Below are 20849 nucleotides of genomic sequence, written 5' to 3'. Positions count from 1 at the left end.
GTTGCTTTTTGCCCACTTATCTTTGCGTTCCTGCCGCTATTTCAAGTTTAAAAGGTGTGAGTGGCCGCAGGAACAGCACGGTGGAACCCTCACGCTGGAAGTCTCACCGCGGCAGCCTCACCCCCAGCAGCAGAGCGGCGCTGGCCCAAGGTACTCTCCGCTCCGCTCCGCCCCGCAGAGGGCCGTCATCGGGGAGGGTCCGGGAGCCACTCGGACCTGTGGAGCGCCTTCGCGAGCCAGGAGCACTCCCAGCTCCGGAGCGAATCCCGCGGCCGCTTCCCGCCCCGATAGCCCCGGGCAGAAGCCGGACAGAGCTTTCGCTGCTGATGCCTTTTAACGGCCTCTTCGCCGCGGGGTCTCTCGGGAGCTGTAGTCCCAATCTCCTGCCTTCTCGGCCCGGCCACCCGGCAGATCTGCAGCGCTCGAACTACAGCTCCCACCGCGCCGCGCGCCGGGGCGGTGCCCGCCTGTGGCGCCGGGAGGCTGTGCGATGGCGGCAGGTTTGTAATCGAAGGAGAGGGCTGGCGGCCCGGACGGCGCGGCCGCGGCACCGCCGTGAGGAGCGGGGCTGGGACTGGGGCTGGGGCTGCCGCCCCGCTACCTGCGAGGGGCTGCGGGTCGGAGCTGTCGCGGTGCGGGTGCTTCGGGGCCGGGGGAGCAGCGGGCACTGCTGGAGCACTTAGGGCGTCCCGTGTGAGGGCGGTATCCGTGTCCGTGAGGAGAGGAGGGTGCCGAGCCCGACCCCTCCGCTCGGCTGAGGAACGTGGCTGTGCTCGCCTCTCCACCGTCGACCTCTGCGGGAATTCCTTTGTCCCTCCTGCCCTTCCCGGTGCGGCTCGGCCCGATCCCTGCCGGTTCCTCCGGTTGGCACCTCCGGAAGGTGCTGCTGCCGTGGACTTCCAGGGATGGTTTAGATTGGCAGGCGGCCTCCAGAGGGTGTCCGAAGGGTGGCGGGTAAAACAGACCGTGGACCTTGAGGGCTTGAATTTGCCTCTGCAGGAATCTGCACCTCACTGAGAAACTTCCCATAGCGTCTCAAAACAGAAGGCAGTCGGAAAACATCTCAGTAAGGGAATTGCGCTGTTTCTCCCAGTCGTGCTTTCAAACTCTGCTTGGAAGCATAACCCTTTTTACAGTGGGAAAATTAAGTGAGAGCTGACATGAACTGATCCCTTGGGAAGGAGGAAGCTTTATAAAGTTCTTGATCAACAGGACTGTTGAGCCAGGGCTGCTGTGGTTGACTGTCTTTTGTCCCCTGTCCCCTTCTTTTCTCTGTGTTCCCCCTGGCACACCATATGCACAGGCAAAGAGTTATTTCCCTTGGGACTAGTTTGAGATAGCAGGGCTGAGTGGCCCGGCTCCTGCTGCCACACCGTCATCATCAGCAGTTCTGTTTCTTTTTCTTCTTAAGTGAGGAAATCACTTTGAGTCTCCTGAGTACCTGAATTCATTCATGATTTATGGCACTTTTAGGATGTGTTGCAGTCTTCAAACTTTCTTTTGGATGGATTTTAAAAAAAACAAACAGGAAGGTTTTTGGGATAAAGAAACTAACAGACAGCATGATTGAGAGTTTCCATGAAAAAATACCCAAAAATGATAGAGCTGAATTGAAATATGTGTAGTAAAAGTTTGTATTTAGATGGACATATTTGAAACTTTGTATTAATATGAAGGTCCTGTGGGTGAAATCTTTCAGCTCATCACCTGTCTTCTTTTGCAAGTGTTTAAAAGAAATTCTGAATCCCTCTCTTTTCTACTGAAGAGAATATTATACACAGCGTTGTAATATTTGAAATGATATTAACTGCACTCAAATAAATAAGACGATTAAGATTTGGATTGTGTTGATTTTCTGCGCAGAAAGTCTTTGTTACTTCTTGTCCATATTCTTTCTATTGATTGTGACGTATTTTTATAAATACACCAGATTGGTTATAAGAGGGTAACTTACTGGGAATCTGTTGTTGTAGATTTCTTATTTTGTTTATCTGCTTCATTTTCAGATGCTAAAAGTAGATAACCGTCCATACCAAGTACCTGGAACTTTGAAAGTTATTCTGTCCTAACCCTGCGTAACGTCATATTGTTATGTTAATGCTGATCAGCAAAGAAAGTGGAGTACCATTTACAAGATGCCAACTGTTGAAAGTCCGAGTGGTGAACAAAACTTCATTGCACATTGGACGTTCAATAGTTCCCGTGCTGGAGTCTTATTAGATCCTGGTTTTACTGGTTTGAACTACAAGAAAGAAAATTTGTTACCTGGACCTGGAAATATCACAGCTTTACCTGCCGAAGTGTTGCATCTTTCAGACAGCTGTTCCGTAAGCGATGACTCCCTGTGTGAAGAGTCTGGCAGCTCTCATGCACTTCAGCAATACACCACTGGAACATCTTTTCCAGCAGCAGCACGTCATGTGGAAAGCTCTAAACCAGACTTTGTCTGTGGTGAAGTGGATGGTCAGAAAAAATCCAGTTACAGCGACCCACTCCTACAAAGGCTTGAGCAGGTAAAAGTCCTAGAATTCCTTGACGTGCATCCATTAAAATGTAGTTTTTTCCTGCAGATGATTTGTCATATCTGGAAGTAAGCAAACTTCTTGCAATGTATAGACCACATCAAGCTTAAAGAGCGAGTCCTAAGTTACTGTTACATGGACATAGAAGTTGGTGTCCTCCTGGTGATGTGCAGTTACTGAGAATCTAACAGCAATTGTTTCCAGGTAGCACAGGTTCCAGTTTAAAGCTAAATGGTTCTCAAAATCATTTTACTTGGAAAGGTGCACACAGTTTTACTGTGTCCCACTGTTTCTTCACTTGAAGCTGTGGAAATGGGGTCATTACCGTGGCAGTATTTCACCACAGGTATTCACAACGTGGTGAAATTGTATGTTCTTGTATCTATAGCAACATCTTTTGTTAGTTCTCGAAGTAGGTGTGAGCACTGATATACCTGGTTCTGTTTAAATGAAGAGAGATGTTAGTGTTGAATGTGCTACAGTATCCAAGACATCAGGACAAAAAGATCTGGAATTATGATGCTGTGATGTTACTTACCTTTTTTATCTAAGGCAAGAATGTCAGTTAATCCACTGTAAGTGTCTGTAAGTTGGCTCATAGCTCTTCCCAATTACTAGATGCAAATGCTATTAGCTGAAAGTGTTCAGCAGCAGTTTAATAGATCTTACTGTTAAGGATTAAGAACTCTCTCACTTCCTTGTCCACTCTGCCAGCAGCTGCATCAGCACTAATCTCTGTGTCTGTTCACTCGACTGGAGAGAGAGAGCAAGGGTGTGTGTCTCTAGAGTAGAATTCCACAACTTTCCTGGTGCTATAGAAGTTTTGTCCTGTATTTTACATGATAGGAAAATATTTATTCACTTTCTATATATTGTCACCAGTATCAGTCAGTGGCTAAAGGACAAATGTTAGCTGGTTAATTGGTATCTTAAGTGCAATTATTAAATCTCCTCTCTTAGAAAGTCACTGACAATCTATAACAAAAAAAATAATCTGATACTAGTCACAGCATTAGATCTTTTCAGTTTGGTTTTCTGAGGATATAATTATCAGAACAGGTAGAAGTATGATTAATTTATTAAGTGAAGGGGTTGGAGATGAGACTCAGGTGATCTTTGGATGTTGATCACTAGCTCACAACTTCTACTTGCATAGTGCCTTCTGTTTATACTGGGACTACAAGGGAAATTCAAGGGAATTTTTTCTTACCTGTTGAATGACAGTTGTGGTCCAGTTGTTGATCTGTGGAAGGAATTCATCAGGCCTTTCCTTTGGAGGAGCTGGAACTAGCACATATGTATGTGTGGGAGATACAAAGATGACACAGAGGCCCACCATCCATTGCTGTGGTTTGGTAGGGTACAGAATGCCCTGCCTTCATATGACCCTCGAAGTTGGTATTGAGGCAGGGCCAAGGACTCTTGCTGCACAAGAAAATGGAAACTGGATTACTGAATTTAGTCAACATTTTAATTCTTTTTTTTCAAGTAGCTTCATGAGTCTTAATGTTGCTCAGTGCTCTTTCCCCTCTCTTGTTCCTTTGCATCAGTATTGTTCACTGTAGCTGAGACCTTGGAGAGAGAAAAAAAATCCACTTTTTCTAAAGCTTTAATTATTATGAAGTATTTAATACTTTAATAAAAACATAGCATAGTAGAAGTTAACATTGAAAGAGCAGGATTGAAATGTTTTTCCCATGCAGTAGAAATGAATGTTCTGATTTCTATTTTTTGCAGATTGGTCAGTTAAAGACTAGTGGCACTGTTAATTGGGTAAACTGGAAATAGCATGTGTATTCTCAGATAGAAAAATTCTTAATTTTCTCTATGTTACACTGGCCTAATGGAGCATCTTTAAAACAATAAATATCTACTGTGTTGATGCTGCTAATCCTGTGGCACATTCTAAATAAACTTAGCCTCTAATACATTTATTTTTTTGTTTGAAAAGCTGAAGGAATTGCAACGACAGAAACAGGAACAGCTCAAGAAACAACAGATGGAACAACTTCAATGGCTAATGGAAGAGCAGCAGAAGCTACTTAGCATGGTATCTGGCCAGACAGCAGCTCTGGGTAAGTTGAGAAAAAAAAGCACATGATGTACTTCGAATACACTGAAAAATTTAATCTAATTTTCCAGTTAAAATCTCTAAGTGTATTCTGTGTTCTTCATCTTAAACTACTTGATTAGTCAAAGATAAGTGCTGTGTTACTTCAGTGCCTGAAAATTGAGTGCTGCCGTGGAAGGAATACCGTCCTGTTTTTATAAAATGCCAACTGCAATTGTAACTTGATCAGTATGCACTATGATGGGAGTCCTTGTTTTGAAGTACTCATATTAATTATAAAGTGTCAAACAAGTTACTTTCCTTTCTGATTAGCCATTTCTCACAGTACTTTTGATTGCTTTAAACTTGCAGCGTAGCCAAATGAAGTGGTCCCCCAGTGTTTGTGTTCACACACATTGTGTTCAGGTGATGAACTGAACTAGACTAGAAAGCTGATCTGTGTTTAAAAAGAAACACTTGTAGCCTGTATCAGTTTTCCAGTCTTGTTTTCTGTGTGCTCAGAGCGGGGACAGTTCTTGGCTGGAAAAAGCTTTTAGAGTTGAGCAGCAGTATTTTTTTCTCTTGGCAGTATCAGTCCAACCTGATTTAAATAATTTTTGGAGACAATTAATTTAGGGCTTATCTTTGGAGAACAAAATCAAGATTGCCTAATCACTTATTCTTGATCAGTAATGTAAGAATGGAGGCTGGGTGATCAATCTTGCTCCTCAGTGCCATTTCTTTTCTCCTGTGGAACAATAGTGTTGTAATACAAATGCAATGTCACAGCCATTTTTTTCCTTCTAACTTCAAGGCTATACTCTAACAGCTGAAAGTCAAAAGCTAAGACCCGGGCATTCAGCAGGCTTAACAACTTTGCACCAGTTGCCATCATCTGGATGTCAGAATATCTTTGAAGACAGGACTGATGCTCCAGTTGTTTCTCCGCATACACAAGACAGTGATTCTTTACAAAAGTCAAACAACAAAGAATGCAACTCGTCTTTGAAGAACAGTCTTTCAGAAGTGTCTGCCTGTGAAAAGCAAGGTCTATGCGTGCCTGTGGAAAGGCCAAATCGTTTGAACAATAAGGAAGACAAATACATTACTGGTTAGTCATTTATGGAAAGATAAATTGGTGGTGGGTTATTTTCCCTTTATAGTTACTGAGCATAATTTTATACTGCTTATTTTGAAGATTTTCTGATTTTTGTTGGTTTACTTGATTTGTTGGTTGGTTTACTGACAGCTTACAGACCTCAGAGTGTTCCGTTGTTGTTCATGGGAGCTTTGTTAAAAGCAGTATGAGGCAAAAATCAAGTTCTTCTCAATTTATGTGTACATATGTGGGAAACAGAAGCTTGATAAGAGAGCTCTTCAGTACAGCAGACATCAAAATTTGTTAATTTTTTTAAGCTATACATTAACAATAGCAAAGAAGATAACCAATCAGAATGGATTATTTAAAGTCTGTGGAATTTTTTTAATGCATAACAGAATGTTCCCATAAAAAGAAACTGCAAATTCAAATAAGAATTAATTTGAGGAAATCTTAGGACTATTTTGTGTAGGAATTAAGATGACGTTGCCATAAAGCTCCCTTCTGGTTTTCATCTGACTTGAGTACTGCTTAAAGTATGTGCTGAAAACTGATTTGTTTGTTGAGACAAAAAGAAAATTCTCTCGCTTTCATAGGAAAAAACATGTGGTGTCCAGAAAAAAAGATGGAACTATTAATGGAGAGTGAAGATAATCACATTGATTCTTCATGTGTGGGAAGTGCAGGTCTCTCTGAAAACTCCAGTGGAGGTGAACATTTGTGGACTAACACAGAGGAAAGGTAATTCAGACCATGATTACGCAGTTCTTACCAAATAACACGAGTTTCATTGAATTCTGAGTCCTGATTAGAAGACTCTGATACTCTCAATTTGTGTAGCTTTCTCAGCTGAGGATTCAATTTTTCTGGGTACTGTGGTGACCTGTAATAAGAAAGACTCTTGCTTGAAATTGCTTGTGATGTAAAAGGTGTGATGTTGTGTATTGGATGAAGAGGTGTATGTGCAACCTGGGGTAATGCCAGCTTAGAAGCATGTTTTAGTATAGCTCAGTATATAAGCAGTTATAATTATTGTTCCCAGTTTATTACAATGTTCTATCCACTGTTAGATACTGAATGTGGTAATGTGAAGGAGGACTGCAAGGCTGTGATCTTTTAGTCAGGAGTCAAGATTGTTTGGAGTGTTCAAGGCCAGGTTGGATGGGGCCCTAAGCAACCTGGTGTAGTGAAAAGTGTCCCTGCCTGTGGCAGGGGGATAGGGCCTGGATGATCTTTAAGGTCCCTTCCAACCCAAACCATTTTGTGATTCTGTGAAGTGTCTGTATATGGCTAAGAACTAATGACAGTGCTTGTGGCAGAAACCTTCTCATGTATGTGGCCAGGTTTTGGTAGCAGGGCGGCTACAGAAGTGGCTTCTATGAGAACCTACTGGAAGCTTCTCCCATGTCTGGTAGAGCCAATGCCAGCTGGCTCCAGGATGGACCTGCCACTGGCCAAGGCTGTGCCCATCAAGGATGACAGTGACGCCTCTGTGATAACATATTTAAGAAGAAATAAAAAGTTACTGCGCAGATGAAATTGTGGCCAGAGAAGAGTGGAGAACATGTGAACAACAATATAAATGTTAGGGTCAATGGAGAAGGAGGGGCAGGAGGTGCTCCAGGCACCAGAGCTGAGGTTCTCCTGCAGCCCATGGTGCAGACCGTGGTGAGGTAGCTGTGCCCCTGCTGCCCATGGAGGTTCACAGGGGTGCAGAGATCCACCTGCAGCCTGTGGAGGAGACCCATGCTGGAGCAGCTGGATGCCCAGAGGAGGGTGTGACCCTGTCGGAGGCCCGTGCTGGAGCAGGGTCCTGTCAGGGACCTGCTGACCTGTAGAGAGAGGAATCTGTGCTAGAGCAGGTTTCCTGGTAGGACTTGTGACCCTCTAGGGGACCCAGGCTGGAGCAGGCTATGCCTGAAGGACGGCACCCTGTGGAAAAGTGACCCATGTGGCAGCAGTTTATGAAGAAGTGCTCGTGGGACTCACACTGGAGAAGTTTGTGAAGGACTGTCTCCTGTGGGAGGGACCCCACAGGGAGCAGGGGAAGGGTTTCTCTCTCTGAGCCATAGCAGAAACAATCTGTGATGAACTGACCATAACTCCCATTCCCCATCTCCCTGTGTCGCTGGAGGGAAGGAGGTAGAACCTGGGAAGGAGGGAGGGGGCAAGGAAGGTGTTTTTAAGATTTATTTTCTCATTATCCTGTTCTGATTCTGTTGGTAATAAATTTAATTAATATCCCCACTTTGAGTCTGTTTTGCCCGTGACAGTATTTGATGAGTGATCTCCCCTGAACCTTATCTCAACTCATGAACCCTTCGTTGTATTTTCTCTCCCCTGTCCAGTTGCAGAGGGGAGTGACAGAGTGGCTTTGTTGGGTGCCTGGCATCCACCCAGGTCAATGCGCTACAGTATGGTAAAAGATTTGTATATGGACTTTGTAGAATAACAGTAGTAGTTGGCATTGTTTTAAAGCTCATATGTTATCAATATGTAGTAGTGACAACCCCAAAACACGGCATCATATGGGCTGCTATGAAAACAGCTCACTGCATCCCAGCCAGACCCAGTACTGCTGTGAAGGAGAAGGAGTATCAAAGGGGGAGATATCGAACATGATCTCAGTAGCATTCCTGAGTGGGAAGGTGAGACAGTAGAGCTTGGCAGTGTGACTAAACTACGAGTGAAAGTTGGGTGATTTGGCCAAAAGAAAGGGTCATTAGGAAAAGCAGTGAAAGACAACCAAAATATGCATACAGTATATTTTATATATGTGTATTAACTGTCACAGGAGTTTGATAAACTATTCCTCAAAAGATAAATACGTAGTGTTAAAATGCTTTTCTCAGATTAACCTAAGGACTGAAATAGCTCATGATTTGTCATCTTTTATACAATTACACATTAGGTCTTTGAATAGCAGTGATGTTATACATATTTGTTTTATAAGGAATTATAAGAGTTGTTATAGGCTTATTTTATAGTGGGTTGTGTTTTTTTTAATTACATTAGACCTATTAAAGCTGCGATACGTGAGAAGAAACAGACTTTTGAAGAATTCTTGGAAGAACAGATACAACTAGAAGAGCAGCGTCTGGAGCAAAACCAGAAGTTGCAGGTTTTTTATTAATATTTATTAAAACTTTATTCTTCTTTGTTTGGTGTCATGATGTGATAGGTGCTTTAAAAATGTACAGGGTACATGCTGGTATTGAAAGCTAACACGTTGCATTCCTAAAAATAAAACAGTAAGTGTCAAATATTCCACTTGTTTAAGTCATTAGAAATCCAGTAGAAATGTACCATCTAAATTCCTACTCTCATGTGGGGTTTATTTGATGAAATCTTCATAGTGTGTGAGGAGCTTTTTAACATTTTGTGGTTTACTTTTCTTTACTCATTTTTAGGAGGCAAATGGATCAGCTGTTCAAAAACCAGTGACCAAAAGACCCTTCCTGAAAAGAGGAGAAGGCTTAACAAGATTCACTAATGCCAAATCTAAAATGACAAAACTTGGAGAAAACACCTCAAAACTTCAACAAAGGGCTTCAGATGACAGAAATGTTATCAAAGTGGACAGATCACAAACACAGAAGAAAACCATGCCTCCTGGCAAAGAACTGGTTTCTGAAAATCCATTTGCACCATGTAAAAAATACAACCACCTCAATAAAGCAAAACATTGCCCTATTCAGAAGACGGTGGTACTCAGGAATTACAATGGAGAAAATATCTTGCCATTAGAAACAAAAATGCAATCAGGAAAAAATTATGATGGACAAATGAGAGATTATTACCCATCAGAAATTAATAACAAAACAGAAAATAAAGAGAACAGAGTAGAATTTGCTAAGTCTAACAGTGGCAAAATCAAAACCAAATTGCCTGGCACAGAAAAGTCTCAGTTGTCTCAAGAGCTGGCCAGTGCCTTTTCTAATTCTAAGCCTGTTGTAGGTCACCCTGTAAAAGATTCAGAACTGTCTTTTGAAATTTCATTTCAGAATAAGCTGGAGAACTGGGAAAAAGAAAAAGAAAAAGAGACTCTGGAATTAGATGAGTTTTTGTTTCTAGAACAAGCCGCAGATGAATTATCTTTCTCAAGTAATTCCTCATTTGTGCAAAGGGTCTTGGATCGAGATCTGCAAACTTTGAAAGGCCGTAGAATGTCTTCTACCCCTATAAAGGCAAAACAGCAGCAAGTAAAGGCGCTGGCTGTCGAACTCACAACTGAGAAAAATGAAAGGGCAGACTGCATGGCACAGGAAAATATACATAATAGCCTAGTTATGCACTCAGTCTCTAATTCAGGAGCAGATTTTAGAATGAAGGATCCATTGAATAAAACAGACAATGTAATATTCTCTGCTTCTTCTGTGAAAACAGCTCCTGCTTTAAAAAGTAATCACTGGATTGTAAATGAAGATAAGGGCGAGGGCAACAGTGATACTAGTACAGATTCTGAGAGTAGGTTTGAGACCACACTGAAGCATGACAACCAGGATGCTAAGACATCCTTTGTGAGCCACAGAGAAAGTGATCCAGAATTTTTTGATTGCGAAAGTTCTGTTACAGACATCAGCAAAGAAAGCATAAATGGAGATGCTGACCTTGGCTTGTCAGACAAAGATTGCAGTACACTCTCAAAGCAAAAGATTAGAAGAGCTACAGATGATCACAGAAGTGTGTCCTGTATAAGGAGGGGTAACTTTGAATTTGATGATGAAAGAACATGGAGTGATCTTGATGAAAATTATGTTAGCAGTGATTTACCTGAAAAATATACTAAAATACCTTCACAGATGGACTTTCCCAGAAAGAATGATTCACCTGTCCCAGATAAAGCAATAAAGAGAAAAGTTGCCTCAAAGAAAGCAGATGAAATGTCCAAAGAGTCTGCAGTAGACAGTGATTCAAATGGACCTCCTGTATCAAACCTGATGATGAAACTGTTTCCTTCACTGAAACCAAAACAGAAGGCAGGCTGTCGCTTGGAACGTGAAACCAAATCGAATGTGGAACAGGATCCAGGAGGTGAGAGAACAGCAACTGGTAGGAAATGTTGAAGAGGACATATATTACAACTCTTTCCTTCTAGCGCTTAAGCTGCAACCTGACGTTACACCAAAGGGTGTAAGTACAGACTTCTGCTGCAGGGAATGGCCCTATTCTCCCCTTACATCTCCTCTGGTTGCATGTCTGATGTCAGGTCTGACAATTATGCTGATTGCAGAATGACTATAATTGGTGAAAACATTTTGGGTTTATTTTATTTTATTATTTGGTTTTTGGTTTTTTCCTCTCTGGAGGCTAGTTTTTTGTCGAATCAGCTCATTGAAGTAACTTGATCTGGAGCTGCTTGATCGCCGTTTCTGAGTCAAGGAAAGTATGAAAGGCAAGCCAAAAATGAATTGGTACTTCCCTTTCCACTACACTGTGCATTTACACTACAGTAGGTTAATGCTATGCACTGCTAGGTTAGCTTGTTCCTCTTATAAAATACAAGGAAGTGGCAGTCCTGTCCATATTATCAAAGAGTAATCTAGTATCTAGAGAATTCATGTGGAATATGGAAAATGTGGATTCATTTTTCTGCTTTGTCAGATTGATTTCATTTATGTGGTTACAGTCTGTGGAGGACTGCCTCTAAAACTTCCTGTTGAAGCTGTTGTGTTTCTGCTATCATAAGAAGTGGAGTTGTTCAGTGAAAGAATGAAGGCACAACCTCCTATTTAAATCTTTTGTCTGTAAGGCTGTGATCTTGGTTTCAAACTCTGCTCCAGTGAATGTTTAGGATTTTGTTTAGGTTTTTATGATAAGCCAGTTGATGTAATCTTTTCGGACTTCAGAAAAGCTTTTGATAGCATCTCTCCCAGTATCCTTCTGGACAAAATGTCCAGCACAGCTGGATAAACACATCTTGTGGTGGGTGAGCAATTGGCTCAGGGGTTGAGCACAGAGGGTCATAGTGGGTGGGGTAACATCAGACTGGAGACCTCTCACCAGTGGGGTTCTGCAGGGCTCCATCTTAGGCCCTGTGCTCTTCAACATCTTCATAAATTACTTGGACATAGGACTTGAAGGTACACTGAGTAGATTTGCTAATGATACTAAATACTAAATTGGCAGGAACTGCTGATTCCCTCGAAGACAGGGAGGGACTGAGGAGAGACCTCGACAAATTAGAGGACTGGGCAATCACCAACCATATAAAGTTTAACAAGGAAAAGTGCTGGATTCTGCATCTGGGATGGGGCAACCCTGGATGTTTGTACAGACTGGGGAGTGAGATGCTGGAAAGCAGTGCCATGGAAAGGGACCCAGGGGTCCTGGTTGATGGCAAGCTGAATATGAGTCAGCAGTGCCCTGGCAGCCAGGAGGGCCAACCATGTCCTGAGGGCATCAGGCAAAGCATCACCAGCTGGTCAAGGGAGGGGACTGTCCTGCTCTGCTCTGCACTGGGGCAGCCTCACCTTGAGTATTGTGTGCAGTTTTGGGCACTGCAATATAAGAAAGATATTAAGCTATTAAAGATTGTCCAAAGGAGGGCAATGAAGGTGGTGAAGGGCCTTGAGGGGAAGCCGTATGAGGAGCGGCTGAGGTCACTTGGTGTGTTCAGCCTGGAGAAGAGGAGACTGAGGGGAGACCTCATCACGGTCTACAACTTCCTCATGAGGGGAAGAGGAGGGGCAGGCGGGTAGAACCCAAGGGAATGGCCTGAAGTTGTGTCGGGGGGGTTTAGGTTGGATACTGGGAAAAGGTTCTTCACCCAGAGGGTTGTGGGGCACTGGAACAGGCTCCGCATGGAAATGGCTCACAGCACCAAGCCTGACAGGGTTCAAGAAGTGTTTGGACAGTGCTCTCAGGCACATGGTGTGATTTTTCGGATTGTCCTGTGGAGGGCCAGGAGTTGGATTCAATGATCCTTGCAGGTCCCTTCCAATTCAGGATATTCTATGATTCATATGAAAGCTACTACTTTTACTTACTGTTTTTTTGAGAATGGATTGTGTAGGGTTGTTTAAAGGTGCCTGCTAGATGTTTGCAGGAAGAGGGGTAGGGTTTTTTTTACAGAATTTCAGAGTATTTAAGGATGAACAAGGCAACTACCTACACTGCAACATCAATATTTAGGCTCTTCTGTTGCATAGTCAGACTATTAAAACCCTGTGCTTGTTAAATAGTGACTGAACAACAAACTGGGATGGCAAGAAAGCCCACAAAAAACTTCCCTATTATCAGTTTCTGCAAGAGATTTCACATCAGTGTTGAGTGTGAGCAGACTTTGTTGTAAGTAAAACTTGAAAAAACTTACAACCATAAACTTTTCTATTTGCTATGCCTTCATACGGTATACATGTACCTGGTACATATATATAGTATGTTCATGTACGTAGACGTTTACCATACACATTCATTATACCCTTATGCCTTCATTTTATTTCTCTGGTGTGACGTAAAGCCCTTCACATTCCAGTTCCAAATATATATTTAGTTCTATGAAGATGACCACTGTATTCAATACTTAAAAGTACTACAGGGATGATCCTCAATATTTGAGGTACTTTAGTAAATAGCACAGAATGCTTTAAAATGTTAACTTCTGTGTTATTTGAGTAGTAGAAGAGTTCACAATATTACTACTGTCCCTGAAATACTATTTTTTTTTTTTTTTTTACAATTTTGAAGCTAGTATGTGATAATTGTTTTCTTCAGTCTTATGGATGCTGCTTAGATAACGTGCGTCTGGCTGTGCTTTGACAGGAAACACTGTTCCATCCCAGCTACTGAGAGAAAGACTCACTGAATTGGAAGCTGAAATAGAGAGATTCCGAGCTGAAAACACAACTCTAAGTAAACTCCGTGAAGAAAGAGAGCAGGCCTTGGCAAATATCAGGTAATTTTTAAATGAAGCATCTTGGTGCATTCACTTACATGTATGTTGCAGACTGTCATGGTGTCCAGTTAGTTACCAACAGCACAGGTAAATAATTCATGTGTATCAGTTTACAGTGGAGATTGGTCAAGAAACTTACACAGAAATTATAGTATTAAGAACCCCTGCTAGGATAATATGATATCATTAAAAGTTATACTTTGGGAGAATTTGTGTACTTTTGTTCTCTGTGGGATAACACAGTCCTAAATTGTTCTTGCAGAACTGATCTTCACACTGACATGATTGATGCTTTTGCTTTGGATCGGATGTTTGTACAAACTGAGAATCTTTTAATTTGTATTGGGGCATTTATAAGCAACATATGGAGTAGAATAATTGCCTCTGATGACTTAAACGTGCCACACCTGTTCATACCACAGCCACTTTTGTTTGGAAACAGTATTGTGTCTTTGACTGACGTTTGATTTGTGATCTCCTGCTATTAGCAGATTCTTTTCCCTGGGGAAAAGAAACTTTTAGGGGAATGGAAGATTTTAGCCAAACCTTTTCTAAATTCAGGATAACTTTTGTGACTAGAAGATATAAAAATATAAATTGTTGGACTTCAAACACTAACTATGTGACAATTCTTACTCCTTAAATAAGTAATACTATTTATAGGTAAGTCTTCCTGGGGGTAATAGGATGTTGGGTTGGAATCAATAACCACAAAATACTGAGTCTTCATTTTATTTCTTAAAACCCAGATTTGAAGTAGATTTGGGCTAAAACAACTTTGTTTCATAATTATAGGAAAGAAATTGCAGACTTTGAGCAGCAGAAAGCCCAAGAACTGGCTGAAATAGAAGAATATAAAAAAAAGGAAATGAAAAAACTGCAAAAGGAGCGTAAAGTTTTTGAAAAATATGCCACAGAAGCTAGAGCAATTCCAGATAAGAAGGAACGTGATGAAATTCAGGTATAAGAATGTATTATTCTTCTAGTCCACACAGGAACATGGAAATTTAATTAAAGGCAGTCAACAACTATATTTTAACTTAGTTGAAAGTTTACAAGTGCTTTCAAGGTGGGGACCAGTAGCAGACATGGATTAGGGGTGGACTTGGGAGTGCTGGGTTTACAGTTGGATTCCATGATCTTAAAGGTTTTTTCCAATCTAAATCATTCTAATTGAGGAAGCAAACTACAGTCTTCACGAGGTTGTTTGATGGTTTTAAGGCAAAAACTCCTAACAAGCAAATCTTTTTGTCACATTTCCATACTTAAATCTGCTCATGACTGTGATAGAATGATCTTCTACTTTGAAACAAAATTACCAAAGTTAAAGTATTAAGTTGTAAGTTTTCTTTGTGGTAGTGGATCAAAATGCAAACTAGAACTGCACAGGAGTTTTATTCTGTCTAACTGTTGTACAGTCTGCTGTAGTAATCTACAATTTTCAGAGTTACATTTTTTATTCTCTGGTATCAGAGATGTAAGAAACAAGATCTGTTTGTTCCTTCATTGTTAGGATGTATCATGTACTAGATGTATGGATTATTAAGTCACATTAAACACCACACAGGGATTTCCCTTGTCCTTCCCCACACATTTTCCTTCCTTCAAAACACTGAACTGGCTGTGCAGATTTACCTGTGCCAAGACTTTTGAAGGGCCCTGCCAAGGGTAGCCTTAAGGATTTCATGTTTCTGTCTCAAGTGTATTTGTATTGGCCAATCTATGATGCGTAAAGGATGCCAAGAGAGCAATAAAAACAATTCCTGTGATAGAAGTTGAGCTTAAAAAGTCAGTAGTCTAAAGTAAATCTCTTCCAGGGAAGAAAACTCCTATCTTTCACCCTCTGCACTACTAAGTTAACCTTACTTTCTTGCCACTTGTGTGCCTTCTTTTGTGTGCTTGTATTTCTATTATAAATTAAAAAAATATTTTAATATATTAAAAAATGAAAGCTCTTTAATTTATAAATGTGCATTTTTCTAAGGCTTTAAACCAACAGATTGCAGAGTTACAGGAAGATTTAAAGCGAAAAGAGGCAAAATGGTCAACTACCCATCGGCGCCTGAAAGATCAAATAGAAGCTTTAGTAAATGAGAATTTGGAGCTGAAAGAAGAAGTCAAAATTATGGAGAAGTTCCGTCTAGAAGCCTGGAAGAAAATAGAAGCTGCTGGAAGCAAGAGGAAAATAGAAAACTCTGCGGTGGCTCTAAAAAGAGCAGAATCTGTACGTTATTAATCTTGGTGGTTTACATATATGTGTGTGAATACTCATGGGTTTTGGGTCATATGCTTGGATTCCAATAGCTACAACTTAGCTGTTTAATTTACTAGTGTGGGGACTACAGTAGTGGTGACAGAGAGAGAATTTTGTTAATGTCACTATTCTCTCCAGATGTGAATGTTCATAATGTGCAACATCCCTTTTGTTGAGGAACTCATCTTAAAAATTCAAAATGATGCAGTTATAAGAGAAAAATCATTGGTGGGGTCTAACCTGTGACCTTCTGCCCCTTAAGGATCAACCACAAAAAGCAGGGAGTTCACAACTGTCTAAAGCAGTTATATTAATTTTTGAAACTGTAACTGTTAATCTGGATTGCTTGCACCAAATTAACTCTCTGTAGTTGTTGGTAGTGAGGGACCAGATGGAGGAAGAGTTCCAAAGTGCAGCTTGGGCTACATCACACAAACCTTTCTGCTGACCAAGTCTCAAAAATGCATAGTTGGTAAAAAAAGCTTCCAGTAACTTTCATGCCATATGGTCAATAAATTTTGTTGATGCTGTATGAACAGTTATAAGTCACATAAACCACAGCTACTCCCTTTCTTTTAGTGCCTACCAAACAGAGGGCCCAAAAGTCAAACTGCATCTCTGCTTCTTCCAGCACAGAAGTGCAGCAAAATGAATGGCAAAAGTTATTCACAGGCAAAAGGTAAAAATTTTTTTCTGATCAGAGAATTCTGCTAAGTCTTTAAAGTAAAACTAATGTGAATATTTGCTTTGTGGAGTGCATCACCACCTTAGAAGTAAACAGTGATAATTGTAACGGGCTTGAGCATATGGATAAATACCTTGTAGGGTGGGATTCTGGAGAAAGCTGTGATTAGACCAGTCTCAGAGTGAGAATGCTTCTGGTCCTCTTTGGTGGTCTGGAGCATAGCAGCAGCTGTTTTCTGTAATCCAAAATGGCATTCATCGTTTGTGTTCTCCAAGCTGCAGGTGTTGATTAGATCACAGAATCGTGGAACAGTTTGGGCTGGAAGGGACCTCAAACATCATCCAGTTCCACCGTCCGGCCACTGGCAGGGACACCTTCCACTAGACCAGGTTGCTCAGGGCCCCGTCCAACCTGGCCTTGAACTCTTCCAGGGATGGGGCATCCACAGCTTCTCTGGGCAACCTGTTCCAGTGCCTCAGCACCCTCCTGTGTTGAGAGCATGGGAACTGCTGTGTCTCTTCTGAATCTTCTGTGGTTGGAATCTATAATCGTTTGGGCAATGCTGTAGCAGATGTTCCTTGTTCACAGTTAGGAGCAAAGCCTGTTTGCCTTCCTAACGAATAATCACATATGGAAAGTAACTGCAGGGTATTTTTTGATACCTCTGACAACTCAAACAACCATCGTGTTTTATACGTTAGAGGAGTTATGTTCCAGAATTGGAGGTGGTTTTATTTTGGTAATGTGACAGGAGAGACATGGGAGAAGTATGCTGATCAGTTCCTGTTAAAAAGGTTGTATTAATCTTACTTTATTCATTACAAGGCATAACTAATAATGTTGTCTAAATTCCTGGGACGAAGGGAGGGAACCCTTTGTAAATCTACAGAGATGAAATAGGAGAGAAAGTGCGTTTATGCCTATTGCAATGATTCTTCAGTTGTAGATTCTTGCTGACACAAGAAGCAATGGCAGTGACTGATTCTTTTATCGGCACATGCTGATTCTTTTAATAAATATGCTGCTCTCAGTTTCTACTGCACTTAAGAAATGTAGGTGTCCTGTACAACTTGACCTCATATATAATTGTAACACTCAAACCATACTTTAATTTCCGTGTCCAATTTAACTATTACATCTGAGTAGGAAAACTTTCTAGAACACCTGCATCAGGACCTGCTAATGACAGAAGCAACTCTGAGACAATGACAGCACTAGAAGATTCTTCTAAGACTTTCATGGTAGTAAGTCCTGGGTCTTGATTTGATTTTTAAGGGGGAGGAAAAAGTCTAGAAGAAAACGTTATTTGTACTTAAATGAGTGTCTGGAGGGTGACTGATAAGGCAGTTGACTCACCTTCTTATGTTATGTTCTTCAACTTTTACTGTCATACCAGAAAATGGCTAGTCAATAAAGAGTGTTTCACCTGTGTCTAGTAGATGCATTATTGTTTGGCTCAGGAAAGAAAAGAAACTAATAATCTCCTCCTCTTTTGAATTTTGCAAAAGGTTTTACCCTTTAAGAGAGTTAAAAAAGATGGGTGGTCATATGCTCCACGTAGGGCAACTGTGCAAGGATCTTGTAAATAGTTGAATTAATTCTTACATTAATTGCTGTAGGTAACATTCAGGCTTTATGGAACTTCATTTCATACCTTAATGTGGATGTCTTAAGGAAACTGAGCAACATGCTACAACACACCACTGAATTTCACTTTAGTCCAGACTACAGCTGACCATGGACAACCAATTATTGCTGAGTCTGTTTTTCCACTTGAATTACACTAGTTGCTTAAACTCCAAGTTGTGTTTATGCCTTCCCACACTTGTCTTTCTCGTTTCCTAAAATACCTGTCAGCCTAGGGGAAAAAAAACGTATACAAAGCTTGATTTGAGGTTTTTTTGTCATCTCAGGACATCTCTCCTAATGAAGCTCATGTGTCACTACCATCTGGTCCTGCATATGTGGACAGTGGAGAGATAGAGAGAGAAACCACTTATCCCGATGGAAAGGTAAAATAAAGACTTTGGCACTCTGAAATTCAGCAGGACAGCTGTTGTGCACGATGAATGACAACATAAAGTGTCATAAGCTCAATACTGATCTCTCTGCAATGTTTTCATTAGGTTGAGCAAGTTTTGAAAAATGGCTGTCACCTCGTATTTTTTCCCAATGGAACGTGGAAAAAAGTGGGTTCTGATGGAAAGACTGTCACTATAACCTTCTTCAATGGGGATGTGAAGCAGGTTATGCCTGATCAAACAGTGGTATGTATCCTGCATCTTCAGGTTTTTTCAATAAGTATTTATTAAATATTTATAAGCACTTATTAAATACATGTACACACATTTAACATTTCTCACTAGTTACATTAAATCTGAACTGTTTTCTGCAGATTTATTATTATGCTGATGCTAAGACTACACATACTACTTACTCTGATGGCTTAGAGGTCTTGCAGTTTTCAAATGGACAAATAGGTAAAGAAAACATCCAACCCAACTGTCAGAATTAGTGCCCATAAGATGTATGTATTTGTGTAATAAGCATCTTGTCTCAAAATGCATTTCAGAGAAGCATTACCCTGATGGCAAGAAGGAAATTACCTTCCCTGATCAAACTATTAAGAACTTATTTACGGATGGACAAGAAGAAAGTATCCTTCCCGATGGTACCATTGTTCGTGTTCAGCCGTAAGCCTTCCCTTCTTGGGTCCCCTGGTCTGGGGATGGGACAGGGGGCACGCTGTGGTGACAGATCTAGATCTACCAGTTCACACTGGAATGTACTGTACTGTGAACATGTACAACTGCTTGAGTTTTGGGGTTTTCTTTTGGTAGCCTGGAGGAGGTAAAGACTGAATGCCTGAGTGTATGGTCCTGACCTGGGAGACTTCTCTGATTTGTACATAATTCTAGAAAACACAGGAGAACGTGACTGGAAAGTGGGTCTGACCGACAGCTGATAACTGATAGTGCTCCCAACATCAAGTTTTAAACTTTTGCTTGGATTGTTGCAGCAATGGATTTAGTGCAGAGAAAGTGCAGTAGAGGCTCACAAATATAAAAAAGTCATGTCAGTTTTGCAGAAACAGGTTTTTGAGTATGAACCAGCTGCAATGATATTTAACAGATTTTTCAACAAATACTGTATTTTTTAAAATTCTTCCTTCATTTAGGCTTGCAGAGTTGCTGTTCTGAGATTAATCTTAAGCCCACGTACAATCCTTACAAAGTATTGGTTGTGTTTTCCTCCTTTAATGCAGAGATGGAAGCAAAACTATAGAGTTCAGTAATGGCCAGAGAGAACTACACACAGCACAGTTCAAGAGACGGGAATACCCAGATGGTTCTGTCAAGACTGTGTACATGAATGGACAGCAGGAAACAAAGTATGGCTCTGGGAGAGTCAGAGTGAAGGACAAGGATGGGAATATTATCATGGACACTAAGTTGTAGGCAACGTCAAAACTGCTGAAATGTTAAGACATCAGCAAAAATAATGTACATTTCTGTAAACAAGAAGTGAAACCCCTTTCCGCTTGTTGTGTATATACTGTTTATAGTTTTTACAAAATAAATTTATTTTTAAGTGGGTGCTACAACATCAGAGCTTTTGCTTATTTTGTTCCCCATTCCCCCTTTTAAGGAGCAGTTTATTGATTCAGTATTCTGGCATGTGTGGTTTAAAGGGTGTTTTTTAAATCAGCTGTCAGTAGAAATTAACAGCTGTAGATTATCTTATTTTAGACATCTAAGAGAAGATTTCTCAATCCAAGTCATGCTGTTTTACCCCCTGCTGTGGTGAAAATACAGCAGGTGGCCAGATTTTAGAGTCTGGGTGTAAATTTATTTACTTCTTGACTTAAAAGAGTAAATGAATGGCAGCACTCCTTTTCAGTCAGCTGTAGGCTATTTGTTTTCCTTTGCAATACCATTTTTTTCTTCATCTCTCAGGTAGGAGGCAACAGCATTGGCAGACCACAGAATCCGTTCTATAAACTGTTCATCTATATTCATAAGGCTAGGGCAGGTTGAGACTGGGGGACAAGTTAATTCTCAAGCTACTCAGAAACACCAGAAAATTAACAAAGGTCATCTCATCCACTTCTTCCACCTCACAGGTGTTTTTAAGCTGACTTGTCTTTTAAAATTCTGCAGTACTTACTCTAGCAAATGGTTGCTGCCAGGCTGGCTGCTCCAATTCCATTTCTGTGGATGCCAAAAAAATATTAATTCCCTTGCACAGTAGAAGGCATTTACTTTCTCTGCCTTGTCCCTTCTGCTCCCCCTCCCTTCTCTCCTCTATGAAAGCAGGCTCTGTCCTTACTGTGTCCATGCCA

General features: G+C 41.0%; 1 protein-coding gene across 4 annotated transcripts; it reads left to right on the top strand.

Annotated features, from left to right (window-relative positions):
* Window positions 1-388: 388 nt before the first annotated feature.
* On the top strand, window positions 389-20099 carry CENPJ (centromere protein J). 4 transcript variants are annotated; one of them, XM_050333738.1, is made up of 17 exons: window positions 389-500; window positions 2007-2513; window positions 4474-4597; window positions 5387-5683; window positions 6268-6412; window positions 8687-8792; window positions 9082-10705; window positions 13436-13568; window positions 14364-14529; window positions 15553-15792; window positions 16402-16501; window positions 17654-17748; window positions 18421-18519; window positions 18634-18774; window positions 18903-18987; window positions 19080-19200; window positions 19773-20099. In XM_050333738.1, exons 2-17 carry the CDS (start codon window positions 2136-2138, stop codon window positions 19963-19965), a joined length of 4047 nt encoding a protein of 1348 aa, XP_050189695.1. In that variant the 5' UTR covers window positions 389-500; window positions 2007-2135; the 3' UTR covers window positions 19966-20099. The 4 variants fall into 4 exon arrangements, with proteins under 4 accessions (XP_050189695.1, XP_050189693.1, XP_050189696.1 ...); XM_050333736.1 differs by having other exon boundaries at window positions 17654-17751; XM_050333739.1 differs by having other exon boundaries at window positions 17654-17751; window positions 19080-19186; window positions 19773-19937.
* Window positions 20100-20849: the final 750 nt, after the last annotated feature.

Source organism: Myiozetetes cayanensis, unplaced genomic scaffold, assembly GCF_022539395.1.
Source record: "Myiozetetes cayanensis isolate MyiCay16 unplaced genomic scaffold, myiCay2020 scf5-8, whole genome shotgun sequence".
In the NCBI taxonomy this organism is placed as follows: Eukaryota; Metazoa; Chordata; class Aves; order Passeriformes; family Tyrannidae; genus Myiozetetes; species Myiozetetes cayanensis.
Note: the sequence above shows the minus strand (reverse complement) of the source record. Positions and strands in the feature narration are given on the sequence as shown.

What these genes read in the sequence shown, in the direction of transcription:
- CENPJ (XM_050333736.1), top strand. Translation starts at nt 2,136, where the DNA reads ATGCCAACTGTTGAAAGTCCGAGTGGTGAACAAAACTTCATTGCACAT. An exon ending in TCCTACAAAGGCTTGAGCAG is followed by an intron (nt 2,514 to 4,473) that starts GTAAAAGTCCTA and finishes TTGTTTGAAAAG; the next exon opens with CTGAAGGAATTGCAACGACA. An exon ending in AGGAACGTGATGAAATTCAG is followed by an intron (nt 14,530 to 15,552) that starts GTATAAGAATGT and finishes CATTTTTCTAAG; the next exon opens with GCTTTAAACCAACAGATTGC.